Source organism: Molossus molossus, unplaced genomic scaffold (assembly GCF_014108415.1).
Source record: "Molossus molossus isolate mMolMol1 unplaced genomic scaffold, mMolMol1.p scaffold_m16_p_12, whole genome shotgun sequence".
In the NCBI taxonomy this organism is placed as follows: domain Eukaryota; kingdom Metazoa; phylum Chordata; class Mammalia; order Chiroptera; family Molossidae; genus Molossus; species Molossus molossus.
The window spans coordinates 68,694,395-68,720,553 of record NW_023425347.1 but is presented as its reverse complement, the minus strand read 5'-3'; the positions used below and the strand labels follow the sequence as shown (position 1 = coordinate 68,720,553).

The 26,159-nt window shown below is 47.4% G+C and overlaps 1 protein-coding gene across 2 annotated transcripts in view; it reads right to left on the bottom strand.

Annotated features, from left to right (window-relative positions):
• The window catches only part of AGBL4 (ATP/GTP binding protein like 4), a 1,033,620-nt gene that overhangs the window by 36,107 nt on the left and 971,354 nt on the right, over nt 1–26,159 (bottom strand). For both annotated transcript variants that reach the window (XM_036257022.1, XM_036257023.1), the window contains exons 9-10: nt 4,808–4,960; nt 1,755–1,917 (exon numbers count right to left, since the gene is read on the bottom strand). In XM_036257022.1, coding sequence (XP_036112915.1) covers nt 1,755–1,917; nt 4,808–4,960 — 316 coding nt within the window. The remainder of the gene's footprint in view (nt 1–1,754; nt 1,918–4,807; nt 4,961–26,159) is intronic.

Below are 26,159 nucleotides of genomic sequence, written 5' to 3'. Positions count from 1 at the left end.
TCTGCCTTTTTTCCCTCTCCCTCGTCCTGCTCCAACGTGCAGGGATAAGCATCTGGGATCAGGCAGATGGGGGAAAGAGCTGGAAGTCACGCTGGAGAAACAGAGGTCACCTTGAGCAGCCTGTTTGAGACAGGCCTGAGCTGGAGGATGGGGAAGTTTTCACTTTGAAGAGGTTTGATGGTTTGATTGGACCAGACGTGCTCATGCTAAACTGGGATTGTGTTGTGCCCCGAATCAATTAGAAAAATTTTAATTTGCTGAGGGTGACTGGAAAGTCATGGGGCCCCAGAGCTTTTACATCTTTAGATCTAGATCTACAATCTATATCCATGTATCTTTAAGGTCAATGGGAAACAATATTTCATAATTGTTCCCAGTCAGTACTGCTCGCTCAGTGCACCCGTCACACACCGTGGCCGGGCGCTGCCTGTGTTTACTTACCACCTGCTGCTCCGGCGTAGCCCCACAACCCTCCGGCACGCATCCAGGGAACGCGTGTCATCTCTGGCGTTTGGGCTCTCTCCTGGACGTCTCTCTCTGCCAGGAAGGCTGATCCACCCTCTCTGTCTGCTTCCCACTCACCCTGGACATCTGAACCCTAGTTCTCCTACCTGGCCAGGAGGTCTTTCTTTCCTCTCGCTCCCCACTACTCCTGCAGGCCCGGAGGACTCCCGTGTGCCTCCCCAGCCGGAGGAGCCCCCTCTGCCAGACCATTCATCCCTCTGAGCGGCCGCTGTGTCTACCTTTCGCCCTCCCCTCAAGACTGTCTTCTTGAAGGCAGGGACCACATCTCAGTCCTCTGCCCACTTGCACTGTCTGTTAGAGTCCTGCTGGATGGATGAGTAAAATCAGTATCTTCATGCCTGCTGTGCGTGTCAGAGGAGCCAGTGCAGAGCGTGCAGTAGGCTTCGAATTGAGACCAAGCCAGTGAACGGAGTCCTAAATCTCTGCATCTTCTCCTGGCCACACCCGTCATTCCTTCTAGCGTCAGTGTTGTCTGATTTTGAGGTGTCCCCAGCTGTAAGCCTGTGGAAACGCATCTGCTCAGGACCAAAGGTCTCTGTCCCCAATGCTTTCTTCACCCATTATGTCAAGGAGCTTCTTCCTTGTGGCTGCAACCAGACCATAAATGAGGGCCACAGAAGCTCGGGTACGTTTACGATTCCAGTTTAGCGTGTCTCTCTCTGTCTCTCTGACATCGTTTGAACAGAGCATATTTATTACTTGGCAGGACAGTAAAATATAAACAGCATTTGCTGAAGAATGGGCTAAAGTTCTCAGGAACTTGTCATTTCCCAACAACAAAAACAACGACTAATAGGGAGGAAGATAAAAGAGAAAACACGGTTTTCCGTGTTCAGGGCTAGAAGCAGGGGTCAAGACCATCGGGGTCTTCCCCAGCAGCCTGGGGACAGTCACCAGCCTGGGTGCTTACACACCTCAGGGGGCAGAGACTCACTCCCTCAGCAGAGGGGAGAGAGATGGGAACAGCATGAAGTAAGGGGAGGCCCTGGGTCCAGGCGCCTGGCCAAGACTTGGAGCAGAGCAGAGGTAGTTGGGAGAGGGGTGTCCATTAGAGGGCAAGGGGGAGACAGGACAACCCAAAGACGCCGTCAGCACAACCAGCCTCTTCCACCCTCACCCCAGATTTCAGCCCTCACCTGAGTTGGAGTCCAAATTCCTGACCCACCTAGGAACCCTGCCAGACCTGGATGCGAGCCAGCCCAGGGCGGGCGGGGCCCTGCCAAGGATACAGGCTTCCTCGGTGTAGGGCACAGCGGCCGTGGTGCCCCTGGCGATGTAGCTGTAGAAGGAGACCTCCAGGGTGTAGCAGTAGGAAGTGTGGTCCAGGACCCCTCCGAGGAAGCGGCGGCCAGTGCCCGCCTTCACGGCGTCCCGGTTGAAGGAGGTGCTGGACTGGGAAAGACAAGCGGGGAGCAGACGGTCAGGGCAGGACGCCTGCTGGCTATCAGATTTTGAGCAAATCTTACAGTACCTCTGGGCCCCAGCTTCCTCGTCGGAAAAGTGGGATATTAGTCCCACATCACAGGGTTATTGTGATGACTGGTGAAATAAACAAACATAATCAGAACCAGAGCCCCCAGCAGAGCTCTTGGGGGCACAGAAACTGCCATTTCCTAAATGCAGGGGTGGGCCTAGTGGGTGTACAGTTGCGCGTGCGTGAGACACTGCGTTTGCCCAGCCCCATATTCGTGAGCCTTGGGACGGGGACAGATGGGACAAGGAAACGCAGACCGAGAACAAGAAGCAATTATATGATGATGCTAATCAGAACTAAAATTTGGGCAGTACTTTCAACCTAATCACATTGTTTCCCCTGCCGTTGTGTCTCCTTTAGGCTTCAAAGTAACCCCTTGGGACTGAACATCGGGGGCAGCCTCCATGGACAACAATACCGAGGTTCCTCAAAACACTAAGGATGGAGCTACCATGTGATCCTGCAAGTCTTCCTCTGGGTATCTGCTCAGAACACGGGAAACACTTGTTTGTGAAGATCCCTGCACGCCCTCGTCCCCTGCGGCGTTGTTCACAACAGCCAAGGTGCGGGAGCGGCCTGAGAGCCCTTCGGCAGGGGAGGGGTAGAGAAGGTAAGTGCACGCTGAGCCATACGCAGAAAGATGAAGTACTGCCACTGTGACGGCATGATGGGTCTGAGAGCACTGGGCTAGGTGGACTGTAGGATCCACTCGTGTGTGGATATAAAACAAAACGCGACCAATGAACAAACGAAAAACTGAGTGTGTTATAACTTTGCCCCTCTAAGTGAGGAGAGCAAGCGAGCGATCCAGTACAGATTTGAACCCAGGATAAGGGACTTCAGAAACCCCAGAACTCCCTCTAGTGCACCCCACCCCCTAGCAGCGGCTGGCTCCTGTCCAGCCTCACCGGAGAGGAGGATCGTGGCCACTTCTTCACTAGGGTGTGGACCACACTCATCACTTTAGGCGAAGGAAGGAGCAAGCAGGTCAATGGCTCAAGTCCTCTGTCCAACATATGTGACCTGGGAAATGACTGGCCTTCATTTCCTCATTTGTAGGTGGAGGTGATGATAGTGTCTCTTTTACAGAGTTGTGAGGGTCAGTTCACTTCAGGTTACAAGGGCATCTGTGCTGACCCATGGAGATCTAAGTGCATAAAGAAGCTGTGGTTTTAATAAGAGAACGTGTGCCTTACTCAGCAGAAGGTAAGAGAAGACGGAGAAGATGGAAAGGAAGAAGGAGGAAGAAACAAGCAAAATGAGGCTAAGTGAAGAGCGAGAGAGAGAGAGAGAGAGAGAGAGAGAGAGAGCGTGTGTGCGTGTGTGTGTGTGTGTTTCAGTAAAGGAAAGGATCAGAAAAGCATATAATGTGAGATCTGAAAGACCACTGAAGTCCACGTAGTGAAATCCAACTCTCATTTTAGAGCTGACACTGAGGACCAGAGAAGAGGGGAAACAGAGATAGGACTAGATAGATGACCTTGACCCCGGCCTCGAGCTCTTAAGGGGGCCGCATTGCAGGAACATAGTCAGGCCAGGCCAGAAAGCAAGCCTAGACGGAGCCCTTTCGTCAGCGCGGGAAACCGCACCCCTCTGCAGGTCTCTGAGGCCTGTGGCCCGCCTCCTGGGGCACCTGGATCCAGGGGACCAGACTGCTCTGGACTTACAGTGGTTCAGAGACAAGGGCTGACCATCCTGTAGAGGTTCCCACAGAAGCAAGGATGGCTGCTTTTATCCCAGCACCGCAAAGAGGGAGCTGCCTGCTCTGATTAACCACCAATTCAGAGGGACCTTGCTGTAGAGACTCATTCTCTCTGGGCCACAGGCGTCTCTTAGGTGTAAAGAGAAAACTGGACTAAATAATCTCCCAGTTCTTCCTGTGGTCTGGCATTCAAAGATCCTGAGATTTAAGGTGCATCCTCTCTCATGGAGAAATGTATCATCCCCACGAACGCCCAGGCCTACAGCAATGAGCCGGCCAGTGTTCGGCTCATCAGCTTCAGAAAGTGCTCCGACCTTTGTGGGCCTCTCCCCGTCTGGCCACTTGGGAATAACAGGCCTGAGACACTTTGTGTCAAAACAAAGGAAAATGTGCAAAAACGCTCTCATGTCCCCACGCCACAGGCCGGCTCCCTTCCTTATCTTTTCTCCCTGTCCTTTGCAGTGTTGCTTTTTGGTGCACATTCTCCTAACCAGCAGCCTGCAGCCTCTCCAGCCCCGCTTGGTGTGTGAGGTGGGTGGCCACACGTTCCTGGAGTCCGCTGAGGTCTTTTCTCCTGCAAAGTACTTTCCCACCTAGTCCTGCATTTGTCCCCCCAGGTAGCTATGACGCAGGCAGGGCAGGACACTGTCACCGACAAATTATCGGCAAAGACATTCAGGCCCAGAAAGCATCGCGCAGGAGGAGAACAGGGGGCGGATGAGCCCTTCAGCGGACCAGCCAGGCTCCCACTAAAGAGCTGCGGCAGGTGGAAGCCAACGGGCAGAGCCTGGCGTGTGCTAGGTGCTCAGTCGCTCAGTGAGTTTCTTCTCTTAAAGCTGGAGTCGGATCGACCAAACCAATGCCAGCTCCTCAGACGAGCCAAGTGCTCGCTGCCATTTCAAAGTCTCCCTCCTGCCTGGTGCCGGGAGGCGTGCGGGCAGGACGCAGCTCGTTCCTGCTCTCTTTATCATCCACCCAAGCCTGGCGCAGGGCTGTGCTCCGTAACGTTACACCGTTACACCGACTGGTCTGAGTGCGGAGACGGGCAGAGGGAGGGAGTGGGGCCGGGAGGGCGGGGCCCGGCTGAGAGAGGGCTCTGGACTCACGTAGGAGAAGTCCTCGGCGTTCTGGCAGAGGAGCTTGGGGAAAACGGCCTGCCTCTGGAACCGGTCCTCATCTTCAAAGATGTTGCCGTACATGAAGCCATTCATCATGGTGGAGTGGGCGTGGATATCAATATAAAACTCCAGGCTTGTTTTCTGTTGAGAGAGAGAGTAACAAATAGAAGTCTGGGGTCATAGAGCTTACCTTAAAGGGACCAGGCACACTATACACACATACACATGTACACTCATGCACACACATACACACACCACATACACACATGCACACAGCATACATGCACACACACCATATACACATAATACATACACACATGCACACACATGCACACTCACGCACACACACCACACACACACGCACACACCATACATGCACACACACCACATGCACACTCATGCATGCACATGCACACACCACATACACACATGCAAACACCACACGCACACACCATACATGCATATACACACACCACATGCACACCCACACATTTTCTTTCTCGCTGGCCTTGTGTGTCAGCTGATTCAGCAGCCACCTGCATTGTGATAGGAGTGTTGGGACCAGTGAGAATCAGCGCCCGCTCCCTTTTAACACCATCTACACTCAGGCTCTGAGAGCACTACTTCTTAAGAGATCTCCTAAAGAAGTGAAGTTTTTGTTGGGTTAAGTCCTGAATAGCTGATAACATTCGCGGCCAAACACTTTAGCAGAGTTTGTTTCTCTGATTAATTAGAAATGCCTTTAGGCAACAGAATTGTATTTGCACTGGGCCTGCTTATGGTTTTGCCCTGACGAGGCTATTTCTAGCTGAGGCAGTCTGTGGTAAATCATGGCCCTGCCTTGAGCCTCAGCTTTTTTATTTGAAAAGTGATTGTTTTCGTTCCAATCTCAGAGAGGTACAGTGGGAATCCAACATTGCAATAATACTTACTATCAGTTACTACATATTTAATGCATGCCAGGCACCATTCTGGGAGTTTCACCTATGACATCCTAGTTAATTCTTTTATTTAACCTCATTTTATGATGCCACACCTACTCTTCAATAATATATAAATAGGGCATGGGGAAAAAAACACCTTGTAATCTATAAAGATGATGGTAACTAGCCTTTCTCTGCTCTCTACTTACTCCTATTTAAGGCACTTCCTAGCTTGATACGATATTACTTGCTCACATTCCCGTCTCTGAGCTCCCGGGAGGCAGGGGATTGTCTGTAAAAAGCCTGGTGCCTATGCATGAAGGATGCTCAGCAGCTGTGTGCAGAATGACTGAACAAACGGCCCCAGAGAGATTACTCCAGACACAGTAATGGGCCGGCAGGAATTGAGGACTTTTGTGGTCCTTAGATCTCCAATGACCCTCAAATCCAACCTTGTCTCCCTATACATCAGTCCAAGTTATGTCTATTAATCCTTCCTCAGAGTAGTAGGGGCCCCGAATGGGGAGGAGACTTATCCGAGCTCGTGGCATAACAGGGACAGACACCAGGGTCTCCGGACGCCTGGCACAGTTATCATCATCAATGGCCAGTGCTGGAAACAGCCAAGGCAAAACCTGGCCACCTGTCTACCCCTCTTCTAGCGAGTGGTCCTGGGGAAGAAGAAAAGTCCACTCTTAGAAGGATTCCCCCTCCTTGGGACGCTTTCCAGTGAAGTTAAAACCCAATGAAAACCATGCTGCTTTGGAACACGGGCTGTGACTGTCATTTCATTTGCCTCAGAGTCGGAGTGAAACCTCCCGTCTTGCCGAGCTCCCCGTTTTCTGGGTAGCATAAGCTGTCTTTGGAGACATATAAGATGCACTGCTCTGTGTGATATTAAACTCATCATTTTCAGCTTTGGAGGCGGAACACACAATGATTCAACAGGAGCCCTATAAAAGTCGTCTTGCAATTTTATTTTCTTCAATTGTCTGTCCTTTCCTCTGAGCTTTTGATGAGCTATGGAGGGAAGGAGGAGGCAGAGATGACTTAGGAAATGTGTGAGGAAACACTGCACTTCGTATCTCGGGGTGTGAGAGCCAGAGAGAGCCTTGACAACCAGCTTCTCTGGCCTTCACGGGTCAGCCCCGCCTGGGGAGGATGCATGTCTCAGGCCGGCCAGCGGGTTAGGGAAGGAGCAGGAACTAGAACCATTCTTCTTTTTCTTAATCCTCACCAGAGGACACTTTGGTTTTTTGTTTTTTTTTTTTGCATTTATTTTCAGATAGAGAGGGAGAGAGGGAGGAAGAGAAGGAGAGAAACATTGACAGGAGAGAGACACATCGAGTGGCTGCCACCCACACGACCCCAACCGAGGCCGGGGACAAACTGCAACCGAGGTACGTGCCCTTAGCGGGAACCGAACCTGGGACTCTCTGGTCCGCGTGCCGACACTCTAACCGCTGAGCCAAACCGGCCAGGGCAAGGACTAGAACCATTCTAAGGGGCTTCCATGGCCCTGTCCTGACACCTGGCACCTGATGTGGTTTACATAACCAGCAGGTGAGATCTACTGATTGAATTACATGGTTCAAAAGTAAAAAAATAATATAAGAAAGTAATAACAGGAAAAATATCCTTATCACTGCTGTCCTGCTAACACCCAGTTTCAATTCCTGGAGGCAACGCACGTTGCCAGGTTCTCACGCATCCCTCCAGAGACAGCTTATACACAAACAAGGACACAGTCCTCCCCCTTCCTCCCAACACACACAAGTGGTAGCACACTGACCACACTGTTCAGAGCTGCTTCTGTTCTCCTAACTTGTCGTGGAGGCAACTTTTTCCCAGTACTTACAGAGTGACCTCATTCTTTTTTAAAACAAGATTTTATATTGATTTTTTAGAGAGAGAAGAGGAGAGAGAGAAACATCGATGGGCTGCCTCCTGCGCACCCTTCACTGGGGATGGAGCCTGCAACCCCATGTGTCCCAATTGGAATGAAACCAGCAACCCTTCGGTGCATGGGACTACGCTCATGAGCCACACCGGCCAGGGCAAGAAGTACCACATTCTTTTTAGAAGCCATATATAAACTATTTTGCTAGTGCCCTATTGATGGACATTTATTTCCAAACTTTTCCTGTTATAAATAATGTCTTAGTGATTGATGCTGTATAAACACGATTTCACACATATACAATTATGTGTGGGGTAATTTCCTAGGAGCAGAATTCATGGGTCCTCTGTACATTTGCAATTCTGAGAAGTACTGACAGATCAACCGCTTTGGAAGGCCCACTCCTGGCACTGCCATAAAGTCTCATTGTCAATTACCTCGACAAGATGGGAGAAATCATTTTTTCATATTTGCCAATTTGATGGGTTAAAAAAAATGACATCTTAGATTAGTTTTAATCTGAATTTCTCTTAGTATAATTACTTTTTATTATATGGTTAAGTATCTTTTCACATGGTTAAGAACTAGTTTCATTTTCTTTTCTATGAATTGTCTGTTCATTTCCTTTGTCCACTTTAAAAAGTGAATTGTTGGCTTGAAGATGGCTGCGGGCAGAACCAGAGGGAGGGTGAGTGTGTGAGGGAGTGAGCTAGTGTGTGAGAGAGTGTGAGTGGACGTGAAGGTGGACGACCAAACCCGAGCAGTGCAGAGACGTGGAGCAGAAGTTCCTGTGCTGTGGATGGAACAGCCGGCCACCTCGGTAAGTGGCTCTTCAGGGCGCTTCTCCCTGCACCGCGGGGAGGTCCCACCATTTTGGAAGATCCTGGATCTTTCCTGGGAGGAGGCAGTGGGAATGGCTAGGGCCCAGCAACCTGAGCCCACCAGCGCACCTGGCACCATCGGACCAGTGGACACTCGGTGTCAACATAGACCAGTGCACAGTAGTGGAGCTCCCAAGGTGCCGATCGCGAAAGCTAGGGACAGTTGGGAGCCCAGCACCATCCCCCATAGTAGCAGCCTGATCAGAGTCGAGATATACCCCCAGCAACAGAGGCTGGAGAGCAGACATCCATCCCCAGGCAACAGAAGCACAGACTAGCAGCTGAGACCCATCCCCCAAAACTACAGCAAAAGCTGAGTAGGAGTTGAGCCCCATGGGGCAGCAGCACTCCCCAGCCACCGGTGGTGTGACCTGGGGCTCCACAGAGGCCTGTGCTGTCCAGCAGCTCACAAGAGCAGTGGGAAGCTGGAGCCCGAGAGGGACTGGTGCCATCCAGCTGCCTGCCCACGGGAACTGCAGGGTTTGGGGGCACCAGAGAGGCCTGTGCCACCCAGCAGGGACTGTGCAATCCAGTTACCCATGGGACCTACGGGGTGCTGAAGCACCAGAGAGGCCTGTGCGACCCAACAGCCCATAACATAGGCATAGAATTGGGTCCTTAAAGGGACTGTGCGATCCAGTTACCCACGGGACCTGCAGGATGCAGGGACACCAGAGAAGCCTGTGCAACCCAGCTTTGCACAAGATATGCGTAGAGGGTGTGAAAATGGAGGTGGAGTGAATGGAAGCTACACAGAAAATCTCCCAGGACCAAATGGGAATTACAACTAAAATAAAGACAAATCCTCAGAAAAAAGCAACAGAAAAGCAGCAGGACAGGACCATATAACCAGGGACACTGGTAGGATCTGCAGAGGCACAAGAGGGTGGCAGGCTGGGAGCCCACGGATAGCAGTAGTCTTACCTGTGAGCAGTTCCCTTGGGGAATAAAGACCAAGTCTGCTCCACAGCACAGAGAGCCAGGACAGAGCACTAAAATAGCAACAGCCACTCAACTGGGGCTATGGTAGAGGGAGGGCAGACTGGGCTGGAACTCTGTGGGGACACCCAGGATTTGGAGGGCACTCAGAGTTTTTGCTGAGTTGCGGCCACAAAGGATGGTGGCCAGTGTGCTCCTTCCCAGAGCTGTGGGGAAAAGCAGCAGCTCCCCACCCCTACCAGGAAATTAACAACCAGCATCTATCCCACCCTCTGGAAATCCTTTTGTGCAGAACACCAGGGCTACATTCCAAGGCACTGCATTACTGAGACTACTAGCTTCCAGGAAAAAGCTAGAGGATAACTGAACCTTTGCTGGGCTTGCAAATCTACCAAGAAAAGTAAGACTTGACAGTGGTGTTTAACGTGGGCCCACCCAGGCTCATCCAAACTCAGTAGAGGGAGCCACAAACAGCAGAACACCAACAGCCACAGGGAAAATTTGGCAGGCTCCAAAATCCACTGAGATAGTCAAAATGGTAAAAAAAAAAAAAAGAAACAAATCCCAAATGAAAGAACAAGAGAACTCTATAGAAGACGAGGTCAATGAAATGCAGTTAAGCAAATGATCAGAGGTAGAGTTCAGAGCCAGGATCTTGAGGAAGCTCAACAGCATGAGTAAGGACATAAGCACCGTGAATAAAGACATAGAAACATTGAAAACCAACCAAGTGGAAATGAAGAATGACATAGCAAAATGAAGAACACATTGGAAGGACTAACCAGCAGAGTAGAAGAAGCCGAGGACCAGATCAGTGAATTAGAAGGCAGGGAAGAAAAAAATCAACCAATAAGAAAACCAACAGGAGAAAAACAATTAAAAAACAGGAAGACAGCTTAAAAGAACTGTGAGACAACTGGAAATGTAATAATATTCGCATCATAGCGGTCACCAAAGAGGAAGAAAATGGGCAAGGGTTAGAGAATATATTTGAAGAAATAGTGACAGAAAACTTTTCTAACTTGGTGAAGGAAGACGGCATTCAAGAAGTACAGAGAGCCCCAAGTAAGAAGAACTCAAACAAGCCCACACCAAGATACATAGTAATTAAAATGCTAAAAATTAAACACAAAGAGAGAATCCTAAAGGCAGCAAGAGATAAGCAGCAGGTTACCTACAAAGGAACCCCCATAAGGTTCTCAGCTGACGTCTCAAGAGAAACACTACAGGCCAGAAAGGAATGGCATGAAGTAATCAAGGTCATGAAAAACAAAGATCTGAATCCAAGACTACTCTATCCAGCAAGGCTATCATTCAAAATAGAAGGTCAAATAAAGAGCTTCCCAGACAAAAAACAAAAACAAAAACAAAAACGCTAAGGGAATATATTAACACCAAACCAGCACTGCAAGATATGCTAAAAGGACTGCTGTAATTAGTAGAAGAAATAGGAAGAAAAAAATAACCACACTAAACAAAAATGGCAATAAATAAGTACATATCGATTATCACCATAAATGTGAATGGTTTAAATGCTTTGATAAAAAAAGACACAGAGTAGCTGACTAGATAAAAAAGCATGACTTGCATATATGTTGTGTAAAAGAGACCCACCTCACAACAAAAGACTCACATAGGTTGAAAGTGAAGGGATGGAAAAAAAATCTTGCAAGAAAATGAAAAGGAAAAAAAAAGCTGGGGTAGCAATACTCATATCTGATAAAATAGATTTCAAAATGAAGACCATAACTAGAGACAAAGAAGGCCACTACATAATATTGAAAGGATCTATTCAACAGGAAGATATAACCTTGGTAAACATATATGCACCCAATATAGGAGCACCAACATATATTAAAAATCTTCTGGAGGACTTCAGAGGAGAAATCGACAGCAATACAATCATAGCTGTGGACTTCAATACCTCACTGACATCACTGGATAGATCATCTAGACAAAAAATTAACAAGGAAACACAGACTCTAAATGAAGCGCTCGATCAAATGGATTTAGTAGATATCTACAGAGAATTACACCCAGAACTGCAGAATTCACATTCTTCTCAAGTGCACATGGGACATTCTCAAAGACAGACCACATGTTAGGGCACATACTAAGTCTCTACAAGTTTAAGAAGATTAAAATCATATCAAGCGTCTTCTCAGATCACAATGGCATGAAACTAGAATCCAACTGCAACAAGAACATGCAAAGGCATTTGAAAACATGGAGGCTAAATAGCATGTTATTCAACAATGAATGGGTTACCATGGAGATCAAGGAAGAAATAAAAAAACTTCCTGGAAGCCAATGAAAATGAACACACAACAACACAAAATCTGTGGGATGCAGTGAAAGCAGTTCTGAGACAGGCCTACTTCAAGAAATAAGAAAAAGTTCTAATAAACTATCTAACCTCACAACTTAAAGAATTAGAAAGCAAACAAAAAGAAAACCCCAGAGCAAGTAGAACGAAAGAAATAGTAAAGATCAGAGAAAAAATAAATGACATGGAGACCAAAAAAACAAAACAAAAAAACAACAACAAAAAAAAACAATTCAAAGCATTAATGAAACAAAGAGCTGGTTCTTTGAAAAGATAAACAAGATTGATGGACCCTTAGCTAGACTCACCAAGAAACAAAGAGAGAGAACCCAAATACACAAAATCAGAAATGAAAGAGGAGAAATAATAACTGACACCACAGAAATACAAAAGATTGTTAACAAATATTATGAACAATTATACGGCAACTCATTCGACAATCTAAGTGAAATGGACAAATTCCTAGAAACACATAATCTCCCAAAACTGAACTGGAAAGAGACAGAAAACTTGAACAGACCAATACCAACAAAAGAAATTGACGATGTAATCAAGATTCTCCCAGCAAGCAAAAGCCCAGGCCCGGACGGCTTCATGGGGAAATTTTACTGAACATTCAAAGAAGAACTAATACCTACTCTCCTCAAACTATTTCAAAAAATTCAAGAAGAAGGAAGACTTCCAAACTCGTTTTATGAGGCCAGCATAATTCTAATTCCAAAACCAGAAAAAGACACTACAAAGAAAGAAAATGACAGGCCAATATCCCTGATGAACATAGATGCCAAAATCCTGAACAAAATACCAGCTAATTGAATCCAGCAATACATCAAAAAAATTATTCACCATGACCAAGTGGGATTCATCCCAGGGATGCAAGGCTGGTACAATATTCGCAAATCAATGAATGTGATACACCACATAAACAAAATGAAAGATAAAAATCATATGACCATATCAATAGATGCTGAAAAAGCATTTGACAAAATCCAGCACCCATTTCTGATAAAAACACTCAGCAATTTGGGAATAGAGGGATCATATCTCGACATAATAAAGGGCATATATGAAAGACCTACAGTCAACATCATACTCAATGGGCAAAAATTAAAAGCATTTGCCTTAAGAACAGGAACAAGACAAGGATGCCCGCTTTCGCCACTCTAATTTCACATAGTACTGGAAGTCTTAGCCACAGCAATCAGACAGGAAGAAAAAATAAAAGGGATCCAAATTGGAAAGGACAAAGTGAAACTGTTATTATTTGCAGATGACATAATATTATACATAGAAAACCCCAAAGACTCCATCAAAAATCTACTAGATTTAATAAATGAATTTGGCAAAGTAGCAGGCTACAAAATTAACGTCAAGAAATCGATGGCATTCTTATACACCAATGATGAACTCACAGAAAGAGAAACTAAAAAACAATTTCATTTACCATCACAGCAAAAAAATTAAGATAACTAGGAATGAACTTAAGCAAAGAAATAAAGGATCTATTCACAGAAAATTATAGGTCATTGAAAAAAGAATAGAGGAAGATATAAAAAAGTGGAAGCACATACTTTGTTCATGGATTGGAGGGGTTAACATCATTAAAATGTCCATACTACCCAAAGCGATCTATAGATTCAATGCAATCCCTATCAAAATACCAATGACATACTTCACATAACTAGAACAAATATTTCAAAAGTTCATATGGAACCAAAAAAGACCCTGAATAGCCACAGCAATCTTGTAAAAGAAGAACAAATTTCTAGGGATCACATTAGCCGATTTCAGGTTATACTACAAAGCCACTGTAATCAAAACAGCCTGGTACTGGCACAAGAACGGGCAGAAAGATCAATATAACAAAATAGAGAACCCAGAAATGGACCCAAGACAATATGCTCAATTAATATTTGACAAAGGTGGCAAGAACATACAGTGGAGTAAAGACAGCCTCTGTAATAAATGGTGTTGGGAAAATTCGACAGCTACATGAAAAAGAATAAAACTAGACCATCAACTTACACCATACACAAGAATCAACTCAAAATGGATAAAAGACTTAAATGTGACTCATAAATCCATAAAAATCCTAGTAGAAAATGTAGGCAACAACATTTCAGACATCATACGCAGCAGAATTTTCACTGATACATCATCTAAGGCAACAGAAACAAAGGTGAAAATGAACACATGGGACTACATCAAACTCAAAAGCTTCTGCACAGCAAAAGAAACAACCACCAAAATGGAAAGGCAACCCACTCTATGGGAGAGCATAATTGCCAATGATACATCAGATATGGGGTTAATTTCCAATATATATAGAGTGCTCATACATCTCAACAAAAGGAAGACAAAGAACCCAATTAAAAAATGGGCAGAGGAGCTGAATAGACACCTCTCCAAACAGGACATACAAATGGCCAAGAGACATATGAAGAAATGCTCAACATCACTAATCATCAGAGAGATGCAAATTAAAATAACAATGAGGTATCACCTCATACCTCTCAGAATGGCCACCATCAACAAATCATCAAACAACAAGTGTTGGCGAGGGTGTGGAGAAAAGGGGACTCTAGTACACTCCTGGTGGGACTGTAGACTGGTGCAGCCACTATGGAAAACAATATGGTGTTACCTCAAAAAATTAAAAATTGAACTGCCATTTGACCCAGTGATCCCACTTCTAGAAATACACCCTAAGAAACCTGAAACACCAATCAGAAAGAATATATGTACCCCCATGTTTGTAGCAGCACTATTTACAATAGCTAAGATCTGGAAACAGCTCAATGACCATCAGTAGACAAATGGATAAAAAAGCAGTGGTACATATACACAATGGAGTACTATGCAGCTGTAAGAAAGAAAGATCTCTTATCCTTTGAGACGACATGAGGGACCTGGAGAGCATTATCCTAAGCGAAACAAGCCAAGCAGAGAAAGACAAATACCACATGATCTCACTTATTTGTGAAATATAATGAACATAACAGTCTGAGGAACAGGGTAGTCCCAGAGACGTGAAAGTGGGGTATATACTGACATCCCCGAAAGAGGGGGTGGTGGGGGGAGGGAAGAGATAAACCACAGAACTTATATGCATGTATGCATGAATAATGGGCATGGACAACAAAGCTGTGGACAGGGCCGGGAGGGAGGGGGTAGGGGGAATCAGTGGGGGAGAAAGGAGAAACATATGTAACAAAAATAAATTAATTAAAAAAAACTGAATTGTTGGGTTTTATTTATTATTGATTTATAGAAACTAGATGTTAGGAAAATTAGCCTTTTTTTTTTTATCCTCACCCGAGGATATTTTTCCATTTTTTGTTCAGATAGAGCGGGAGGGAGAGAGAGGAAGAGAGAGAGAGAAACATCGATGTGAAGGGACACATCGAGTGGCTGCCACCCGCACGACCAACCAGGGCCGGGGACAAACTGCAACCGAGGTACGTGCCCTTAGTGGGAACCGAACCCGGGTGTCTGTGGACCGCAGGCCGACGCTCCAACCGCTGAGCCAAACCGGCCAGGGTGGAAAATTAGCCTTTAAGTGATGTACGATAATATGTTTGCTCAGTTTGCCATTGTTTTTTACTTCACTTCTACAAGTATGTTGTTTTGCCATACAGAAATTTTTAAATGCTTATTTTTAAAAAATATTTTTTGTTTATTGATTTTAGAGAAAGGAAGGGAGAGAGAGATAGAAACATCAATGAGAGAGAACATTGATTGGCCACCTTCTGCATGCACCTTGGGGATCGGGCCCACAACCTGGGCACGTGTCCTGACCGGGAATCGAACCAGCAATCTCTTGGTACATGGGTCGACGCTCAACCACTGAGCCACACTGGCCAGGCTAAATGCTAATTTTTTACACAAATTTATCAATCTTTTCTTTTGTGGTTTCTGGGTCAAATTTTTCATTGTTTTTTACTTTTATTGTTTCATTTTTCATATTTAAATATTTTCTTTCAATTTTAATTTACATGGTGTGGGATGTTAGGTAAGAATGAAACTTTATTGCCTGAGACTATTTATTAAATTGTGGACATCTTTTTACCACTGCCTTGAAAAGCCATCTTCATCATATAATTTTTTAAATATATATTTGGTTTATATTTGGACTTTTAGCCTGTTCTAATCATTTTTCTATTCATGTGTCAGTACTATGCTGTTTTGGTTATGTTAAGTTTATAATGTATTTTACTTTTTGGAGGGATAGTATCACCTCATCATGCTTCTTTCCCTAAATTACCCTGTATTTTCTTGCATGCTTTCTGAATGATATTTATAATTGTTTAGTTTTCTTGCTCTCCAAAATTCTGTCAATATTCTCAATATTTGTGATATCATTATATTAGATTTTCAGATTAATGTAGGAAGAATTGATTCTTATCACTTTAAGCCTTCTAATCCAAGAATATATTTTGACTTTCCACTTATTCAAGTTTTGGGGGGATTACAGCAAGAATTTTAGAAAGTTCTTTAGTTTGTTTTTTTATATAAACTCTGAACATTTCTTTTGGTACTAAGGTAGTTTATATTTTAATTATGTGATGCTTTCCTCCATTAAGTCTTCTAACTGGTGTTTTTTTAAATAACTATAAAGATTCTTACTTTTAACACATTAAATTTTTACCCAGATACTTCACTGATTCTACCATTCTTTGTAAGTTGCTTTTTTGGTTTTGTTGAATTTTTATTTGTTTACTTATTCAAAAAATAATCACTGAGTACCTACTATGTGTCAGACAGTGTTCTAGGTACTGGGGGTAGGCACCAGGGAGTGTTCTGGGCACTAGGGATGTAGCAATGACCACAACAGGCAACTCTTGATCTCAAGGAGTTTACATCCTATGGAGAAGGAAAATAAATTAGCTATGAATATACAATATGTCAGGAGGAACTAAAGCCATGCAGACAAAACACAGTAAGGAAATGGAAAGTAATCGGAGTTCTGGAGAAAACAGAAACTTGAATGGAGTAAGAGAGACAGTCGTGAGGATATCAGGTACAAGAGTCTTCCAGGAAGAAGGAGAAATGAATGCAAATGTCATATGCACTTGGCAAGTTTGAGGACCAGCAAGGCGAGGAGGCCTGGGACTAAGGAGTGAATAAAGGGGATAGTATTTTCCAGGTCTGTAATCTTATCACCTGTACATAGTAGTTTTATCTTTTCTTTTTCGGTTCTTTATGCTTCTAATTTATTTTTCATGTTTAACTGCATTAGTCAGTACCTCCAAAACAATGTTAAAGGATTAGTAGTTTCTAAGATCCCTTCCCACTCTGAGATTCTAAGGACTGAAATTAGAGTAGAAAAAGGTCTGAGAAATTTACCTGAATAGGATCTGCATTTAAGTTCTCATTTTTTTAAATTTTTATTACACATATTTAGCACTTCCCTGGGAATGCCAAAGACCACAAATACTAATTCCAACAATATCCTGATAATGGTTGTGCCTACACTGGCTTTATGGACTTGTACTGGCCCAGATGGAATGGAGCAGGGAAGGCAGAAGCAGGGTTTCTAGAATCTGTGACCATGAACAAGTAGCAACTCTTCAATGTGGCTCAATTTCCTTATCTTTAAAAGTGGTTGAATAAGATAGAGGAGATATGACTTTCTTAAACTTTTCACGATTTCTTCTCACCCTCAATTAAAGCAAATCTCTCATGCCTTTCCAAACAGCTTCTTGCTTGGGTGTTGATATGGGCACTGGTTACTGTCTTCCTAATGTGGCTGATAGGCATGGCTGTCAGCCTGTGGGCTCTGTCTGCCATGTCCGGTCCACATCCCATCATCTTTTTCTTCTTCTACTACAGTAACTTCCTCCCTGGTTTCCTTGCTGCTGTAGAGTGATCTTCAATGCAAACAAATTATGTCACTCTCCTAGTTAAAACTATTCTACACTTTGCTATTGCTCACAGGATAGAGTCCGAGCCCCTAATGCATTTTAAAGGGCCCTGCGTGATCTAGTTCTTGTTCCCTGTCTGCTCTCAGCTTGTGCTACTTCTGGTCTGATATTCTACAGTCATGTGGAGCTACCTAGATGACCTGGGACAGCTATGCTCATGACTTTGGTCTCCACATTTATACATCACAAGTACCTCCTCTGCCTGGAACACATTTTCTCTTTTGGCTCACTTTGAGGCAGCCTTAAAAATGTAAGGCAGAAACTGAGTAGATGCTCACCAATCCCATTTCCTTTTCCTGGACCATGGGACACCATTCACAGTCTCCCTCGCCACTTGGGATCTAATGGGATGTGGGCAGTCATGACAACTTCCAGGCCTGGCCTTAAAACTCATCTACAATCACCCACATTCGCTCTTGTTCTTGTTCATGAAAGTTACATGTAAGAACAATGGTGTCATAAAAAGGAAGAAGCTTGTGTCCCTGAATCAACTCTGGGAGGAGAGAGGCTGGGAGAGTCACCTGACCTGGATCAGACTGTGATGAACCTCTGCTGCGTTAAGCCACTGAGATTTGGGAATTGCTTGTTATAGCAGCTCATATTATTCATCTGTCTAGTACAAAGTCTCAATTCAAATCGCCGTATTTTATCCCCTAGGATGCGTTAACAGCCTCCTCTGTGCTCTCATAATTCAGGATACAAATCTCTCTCCTGGCGCTTGGCACATGACAACAATGCTTTGTTTATTTCCATCTCCCATTAGAATGTGAGTTGTTGCAGGACAGGGACCACACATTGTTAATTTTTTAAATCCATAGGGCCAGAGCCGGTCCTAATATATAACAGGTTGCCATTAAAGATTTGGTGACGGGATGAATAGAAATGGATCGATGGAAGAATGAGTGAATTAAATGAATGAGCAGGTACATCTTTTTCCCAGCAGTCACATGATGTACTTTCTGGGGCCAAGTCAGAGAAAGGGGTGTGTCGCTAATGCAGGGCCCTTAATTACAATTTGGGATTGAGAATGGATGTGGGAAAAGCATCTCTGTTCCTTCTAAACTTAAGAACCTTAATTAAAACCGAGTGATGAAGGGCTGTCCCTTTGCCAGCAGCCACACAGCTCATCCTGCAAGCAGGGGCCTTAAAGAGTAAATTAAAATCAGTGCCAATAAAATTAAAATTACCTTAGGGCATATTTGCAACATAATTTAGTGTGGAGTTTGCTTCTTCCCTGACACCAGGGAGGAAATTTTTCTTTCTCTGTTCTGCATCCCGTGCTGCTGCCCTGCGTCACCTCGCTGGGCACACGCCGGAGAGCCCGGCGCTGGGGGTGCTGCTCGGTCCCTCACGCTCAGCAGCACTTGAGAGTGATCTCAGGTTCAGTCCCGCGAGGGAAGGGAAATGCAGTCCAGGAAGGGCGGAGCGGTTTATCTGCGGCTCGGAGATGAGAAACTGAAGCTTGGCTGGGCTCACGGCAAGCTGAGCAGGGTGAGCTGCGTTATTAACTCCAGTCTTACGGAGGACGGACTGAAGCTCGGAGAGATTTAAGGAACTTGCCTGGGATTTTGCAGCAGGAAAGCAACAGAGCTGGGATTCAAACCCAGGCCTCTGGTTACAGGCTCCCAGGAGCTCGCGGTGCCAGTAATTCTCCCCGATCGTGTCTAGTAAGAAAGCTCTATGCAGAATCATCCATCTTCCAGCCGGGGCCCGTGAGGTCTGGGGACTGACCCATCAGGCTTAGCCTCCCCAAAAGGCACTGAGGTGGGGGCTGGGAGGAGCAAGGAGTCTCAGAGACCTTCCAGACAGCTCCCTGGCTGGGCTGCCTGCCGTGTGTCCCAGGAGGCTGGCTCCTCAGGGCCTCAGGCAAAAACACAAACAAAAACCCGAGTGGATTGTTTTTATAATCAAGTAAAATATCTCCATGTCTGCTTTTGTTTTTAAGTTCAAGTAGGTGTTTATGGAAGTCAGGGTGCTGTCCTCAGGCAGAAAGGAAAGGTTTTCAGAAAAGTTGAGAACTCTTTAAAAACAGCCAAGCCAAGCAAACAAGACCAGGGAAAGGGTCTTTATTGTGCATAGCCCAGATCTCAGAAGGGCACGTGCAGGGGCTGGAGAGAAATGTCTGCCGCAGTAAAAGGAAGTGATGAATCTATGGGGACAGAAAGAGGGGCAACCACATAAGAAACCCAGGCGGCCTGCCCCGGAAAACGGGGTGGCTGCAGGCACCATCTCATGCTCTGTCCACCTCACACTCCAGCCCTTCCCCCTCACCGCCACCTGCACTTTCCCAAGCACGGCCTGTTCTGCTCTGGGCTTCTGTGTGACTCCTGCAGGCAGGAATGCCCCCCCCCCCTTCCGTTCCCCTCCTGGCAACATCTTGCTCATCTTTCCCCACCAGGCCTGTTGGCCTCTGTCCAGGAAGTTTTCCTTGACTTTTCCAGGGGCAGCAGCTTTCTTCTCTGGACTCCACAGACTTTTTCAATATCCTTCTGTTAAAGTGTTTATCATCCAGCTTGCTCATTCATTCATTCATTTGACAAATACTTACTACGAACCGCCTGTGCCCCAGGACCTAGGGGTAAACAACAGATGAGGCTCCTGCCTCGAAGGAGCTGGTACCCAGGTGGGGATGACAGACCGTGAACAGCAGCTAGGCGAGGTGGCTGCAGACTGCAATGCACGCGAGGCGTGCACTAAGGTAAGCCACGCAGTGAGTGGCTGGGTGGATGCGGGCAGGGTCTGCTTTAGATAGTGTGATCAGGACAGGCCTCTGACATTTGAGCTTAACCTTGAAGGATGATAAGAAGGAACCATTCCAAGAGGCTGGCAAGACAATGCTAGGCAAATAAAGGCCCCGACGCAAGGACAGGTGTGGCATTTTCAAAAGGCCGAGGGAAGGCCAGGAACTGGGTCCTGATAAGGCCTGGAGGTGAGCCTGGAGAGAGGTGCCGAGGGTCTGGCTCACTCAGGGCCCTGCTGGCCGGGGTCAGAGTCTGGAGTTTATCCTGTGTGCAGTGCAAAGCCATTTTAACAGGAGCCCCTGTAAAGAACCCCCTTGCCAATTGTGCAGATGATGGCTGCTGGTGGGGCACGAGTGGGGGCAGCTGAAGAGCCCCCCCAAGAGAGCAGAGTCGCCTGCCTGAGAGCGGTGGCCACAGAGATGAACAGAGAAGACACGTTGGATAAGTATTTCGGCTACAGCTCTGGCGGTCTTGTACATGGATTACTTACTATGTGGAGGAAGAATCCACGACGGATGAAGGGTTTGTGACTTGGGCGCCTGTAGAGAGATGGAGACAACCGGGACGAAGCTCAGATGGGGCGGTGGCAAGGATTCTAGAGTCTGATGCCACTGGACATGCCGAGCGGCAGGGGACCCTGCGGAGGGGCCGTCCTGGGCAGGCCTACGGCGCTGCGGCACCGCGCTGGGCTCACACCGCCGGAGCCGGAGCGGGAAGAGGGCCTGGGCCTCGGCCCGGCGCCGCTACAGCGAGGAGTCTAAGTAGAAAACGAAGCAGAGGTGACTGTGGAGGGCAGGGGTGTAGGATGAAACAGGGACTGTGTGGTTTCACGAGAACCAAGAGAGAAAAGAACAGGAGGGCATGACTGTGAACCCTGTGAGGCCTGGTCCACCTCTGGGCCCCCAGGCCAGACCATATAGTCCCAGAACGGACTGGGGACACCTCAGAGTGACTGCATTAGTGACTGAGTGAATGGGCCAGGACTCCTGGGCAGGAGAAGGGAGAGTGGGGCCGAGATTCCGTTCGGAGGAGCGCTGGCGGGAGGGTGACAGTGACGACACACCTCGCGCTGCTGTGCGGCACCCACCGACGCTCCCACACCACCGGCAGACAGACAGAAACAGCACTTACAAGTAAGGAAGCTGGGAAGTTGAAGGGGTCAGTAACTTGCAGGGGAGCCCCCGATCACAGTCCATGTTCTAAATCCTAACACCACCATGGGACGCTCTTGTCATTCACTGAGCGCTTCCTGTGGATGGTCTCGTAACGACCGATAACAATCCCAAGAGCTAAGTACTCTCATCGTCATCTCTAGAGACCAAGGCACAGAACTTGCCCGTGGCAGAGTGGCAGAGCGAGATTCAAGCCCAGTGTTTCTGACCTAGGGCTAAGCGCGTCATCTCCCAGCTATTCAGAATGGCCCAGCCCCTGCATCTGGGCTTCTTGGGCTTCAGCAGAACAGACCTCAGAACAAAGGGAATCTGTGAGACTAATGCTTAGGGATGGGGGTGGGGGACCAGTAGCTGCAGGATGAGAAGTAAAATCATTTTTCTACGTCCAGTGTGTCTCTTACAACCCTACTCTACTTAGAAGCGAGAAGCGGACTCTGCGTGGAAACGGAGGCATCTCTGCATCTCCTCCCTGTGAGGACCCAGGAAGAGCCCGGTCTGGCCTGGGGGGAGCTCTCCTCGGCTTCTATCCCCTCCTCCACCCTCTAGACCAGAGGCTCACACAGGAGGCTTGAGTTCATAACAGAACTTCCCAGGAGAAAAGAAGGACTCTGACCTCTGTCTCCTGCTGCCATTGCAGTGATTGGTGGCCCCGGTGTTGACCAGGACAATGATAATGGTGACAGGAGAAGGGTAGTCATGGCAGTCGTGTGGTTTGGAGATCGGGCAGACTTGGCTTCCTGTCCGCTTAGCCATGGGTAAGTTCCCCAACCTGTAGAAGTTTCCTTCCTTCCCTGGGCCTCAGCCTTCTCACCTAAAAATTGGGGTAGATAATCCCCCCCTCACGGAGTTAAATAAGGCAGCTACTTGGCACCCAGTGCAGTGTCTGGCAGCCTAGAGGCTCCTAGCATGTCCTTCTCAATCACACAGTGACGTTGAGTGCAGGTCTGTGCTTGGCCCCGGAACATGGACCTCCTTGAGCTCAAAACCTTGCAGGGAAACGAGTATGTTAAAAATAACTTCACGTGCACTGAAAGGTTTAAGGAGAGGTGAAGGAGCTGTGTCGCAGCACAGGGAGAGGCTGGGGCCCGGCTGGTATAAACGCAAGCGTCTTCCTTTTTCAGTAGGACATCTATTGACAATGATTGTTATCTTGCATATTTGCAGGGTTTACAAACTATTGTCACATGAAATTAACTGATTTGACTCAACAATGCACTGAAGGGAAGGGGATCGTGATCTTATTTCTCAGAAGATGCTCCGAGACCAGCCGGTCAAGATTTCACAGCAGGTTAGAGTCTGAAGTGGGATTCCACCTACACCTCACCACCTCTGCTTGACCCTCACCCATGGGGTCCCCCAGGGGCCCACTGCTGCACCAAGAGTGGGCATACATAGGAGTAGAAAGGCCAGACCTTCCCAGGAAGCCTCAGTCTGGCAGGAAGATGAGACAAACTAAGAAGACTGAGATATAATATTTAAGCCCGTGAGAGCCAAGGGACATATTAATTTCATAATTAAAAGTTAATGTTATTTCATTATAAATCAAAGGCTGATGAAACTAGGACACCCCCAGGAACATACTGGGAACTCAGTAAATATGTGTGCCTGCATATTTGGAGACAACTCCGGTAGGAGGCCGTCAGCTCTCAGGAGAGGTAGCGGCAAGCATCTCACCGGCAGCGGGGGTGTGGCGGGCCCGCGGGAAACCCCGGCGCCTTCCTTCCCAGGACTCATCTCGGCTCTCTGGCTAACAGGAAAAGTCCACTGCTCTTCAGGTTCCCCCATTAGAGAACGGGTCTGGGGACTTCTCGGGGCCCATTATGCCCTGCGAGGCTTGTATCTCTCAATCAGCTCACCACCCTGCTTTGCACTGGGTTTCTCTCCTTCCCTCAGCCTCCTTCAGGACCTGGTGCTCCGTCCTTTCCCCTGGCACGGCCCGTGGGGAGCACCCACTGTGGGCAGGCCCTTCAACCATGTCCCCGTGTGGCAGAGTAGGTATCACTGTTTTTCAGAGAAGTGTTCAAAATTCATGCTGAACTATGTACTTCATCCGGAGAACAATAAGACGGTTCCTGTCTGCTTTCTTCGGCGTGAGCGGCTGGAGGAGGAAGGGACGAGGACGGTGCCGGGGGCAGCTGGTGTCTGTTCCTTTACTCTCTCCCCTTCCTGCTCCCCTCTCTCCTCCTGCCCCTTCTCTCTTCCCCCTCCTTTGCTCCTCCTGCTCCCCCTGTCCCACCTCTCTCTCTTCACAGCGAGGTAAGGGAAGGCAGACAAAGAAACACGTAAGTGCGTAAGCCTCTCGGGGCTCTGAGCGGTGTCAGTGGAGAGTGGGTGAAGGACAGCAGAAGGACCCGTCAGGAGAGACTAGAGGAGATGACCTGGGCAGGTGCTGAAAGACAAGAAGGTGTGCGCAAGGTGGGTGACCAGGAAGGAGCCCCCCGTGGAGAGGAAGACGGTTAGGCAGTAGGAGCTGTGTGAGCAAAAGCCCCAAGGCCATAGCCCACCAGGCCACAGGGCACCTCGGAGTTTGGCCTGCTTGAAGGTCACGAGGGGCGCGGGCGAGGAAGGGGCTGGAGAGGCTTCCGTGGACCCCTCACGGAAGGTCCCCCAAGACACGGGGTCGGGACGTCTCCTGTGGAGTAAGCAATGCAGGGAAGTATTTCATGGAAGTATACATGGTTACGTTTACATTTAGGAAGACTGTTCTGGGGGCTGTGCTGAGGAGGAACTGGAGGTCGTAGGAGTGGTTAGTTTTGGTTTCAGTTCACGTGAGAACGGACTGCTAGGGGATGAATTTAGGCAGGGTGAGCAGAGGTACAGATGCGGGACCTACTTCACGTAAGATCCTCAGCGCTGGATCTGAGACCTACATTTGGACTAGTTCCCAGGTTTCTGGCTTGGGTGGCGGGGTGGGTGGTTGAACCATTCGCTGAGACTGGGGATGTCAACATTTTATATGTTTGAGTTGAATGTTTGCCTTCTGCGTACTTGTCCCCAGGTAGAGTAAAATGCTATCAGATGGTCAATGGTATTAGATTATGTCATTTCAATCCAAACAAACAGTTTCCTAAACATGGATATTTGAATGAAGGACACATGTTTCCCGTGTAATCATGAATATAATGAGGCATAAGCACTGCACATTTTTGACAGGGTAGAGAATCAGAACAAGAGTTTAAAAGTATCCACACGGAGACAGCTGGGCCCCCTACGGGAAGGTCCGTGGGTGAGGGCAGGGTTTTCTCCAGTGATCACCTGGCTGCAGGCTTTCACATCTCCGAGGAGAAGGGAATGAGTGTCAGGGGTGCACTGCTCCCCAGGAAGCAGCAAGGAGTGAGGGGCACTAGTGAGAGGTGAGCAAGGGTCAGGCAGGGAGGACGGGAGACAAACCAGACGTCACTCTCAGTCTGAAGGGAAGTTCCAGACGGCGCAGGCTCCTTCACCCACGTCTGCATAAAAACCGTTATCAGACCCACATGGAGTAAGTTTGTGGCTTCTCCAGCTCTTGGGATTGTCCGAAGACTTCCTCCCCCACTCCCTTTTCCTTTAACACATGACATGCTATCCCCAACAAACACAGCTTGTCTGTAATCATGGCCTCATTCTCACCACACCCATTTCACACGTAAAGACCGGCTGGGATCACACAGCCACTAGGTGGCAGAGTGATAAACGTAGATGTGTCCTCTGTGGGAGTTCTTCCCACCATGTCATTCTGTCTCCATCCTCCAGTTTCGGCCTGGTCTGGGGGGAGCCCAGAGAGCAGACTGACAGCAGGCCTGGGAGATATGTCCCGGGATATGGACACAAGGTTCTCGGTGATCGGTCTCTATTTGCAGCCTCATTTCCTGTGGTCTGCTGACCGGCACCCAAGGCTTCCACCACGCCAAGCGGACAGACGCGCCCTGTGCCTTCCAGGGCTCTGCTCTGCTGTTCCCGCAGCCAAGGCCTTGCTCTTGGACGTCATCCTCCAGGGCCCATCTTTTCCTCTGTGGAGAGCTCCTTACACCACCCGGGGAAGGTTGACCAAGTTCTCTTTCCCTTCTATTGTCACTCAACTTTCCAACTGTATTACTCTCATCCCGCAGTTCCATTATCATTGCTGTGTGTGTCTCTTTCCCCTCTGAACTCAGCACTGCCCAGGATCTAAGTTCTTTAGACCCCCAACACCTAGCGCAGCGCCTGGCATGTAAAAGATGCTGCAGAAATCCGGCTGAATGAATACGTGGGTGAGTTCACGAGGCAGAAGGAGACATCCCTGAGCAGACACGACCTTCATCCGATCTTCTGTGAGAAGTGTGGGGAGCGTGAGGGGCAGACATCGAAGCGATATAATGGGTAAAAATGCTTCCCTATTCTCTCCGGGTTCCTCCCCCTCCCCTTTTTTCTTCGTCTTGCTATTGGAACAAAAATAAAGAGTACATCATAAGCAAAGCTGTATTTTCTGTTTATTGCCATCAGGTTAATAACAGTAATGGTGAGAGAAGAAAATGAGGTGTTATGTAAAATCCTGCATTGCAGATTTTGCGGCTGA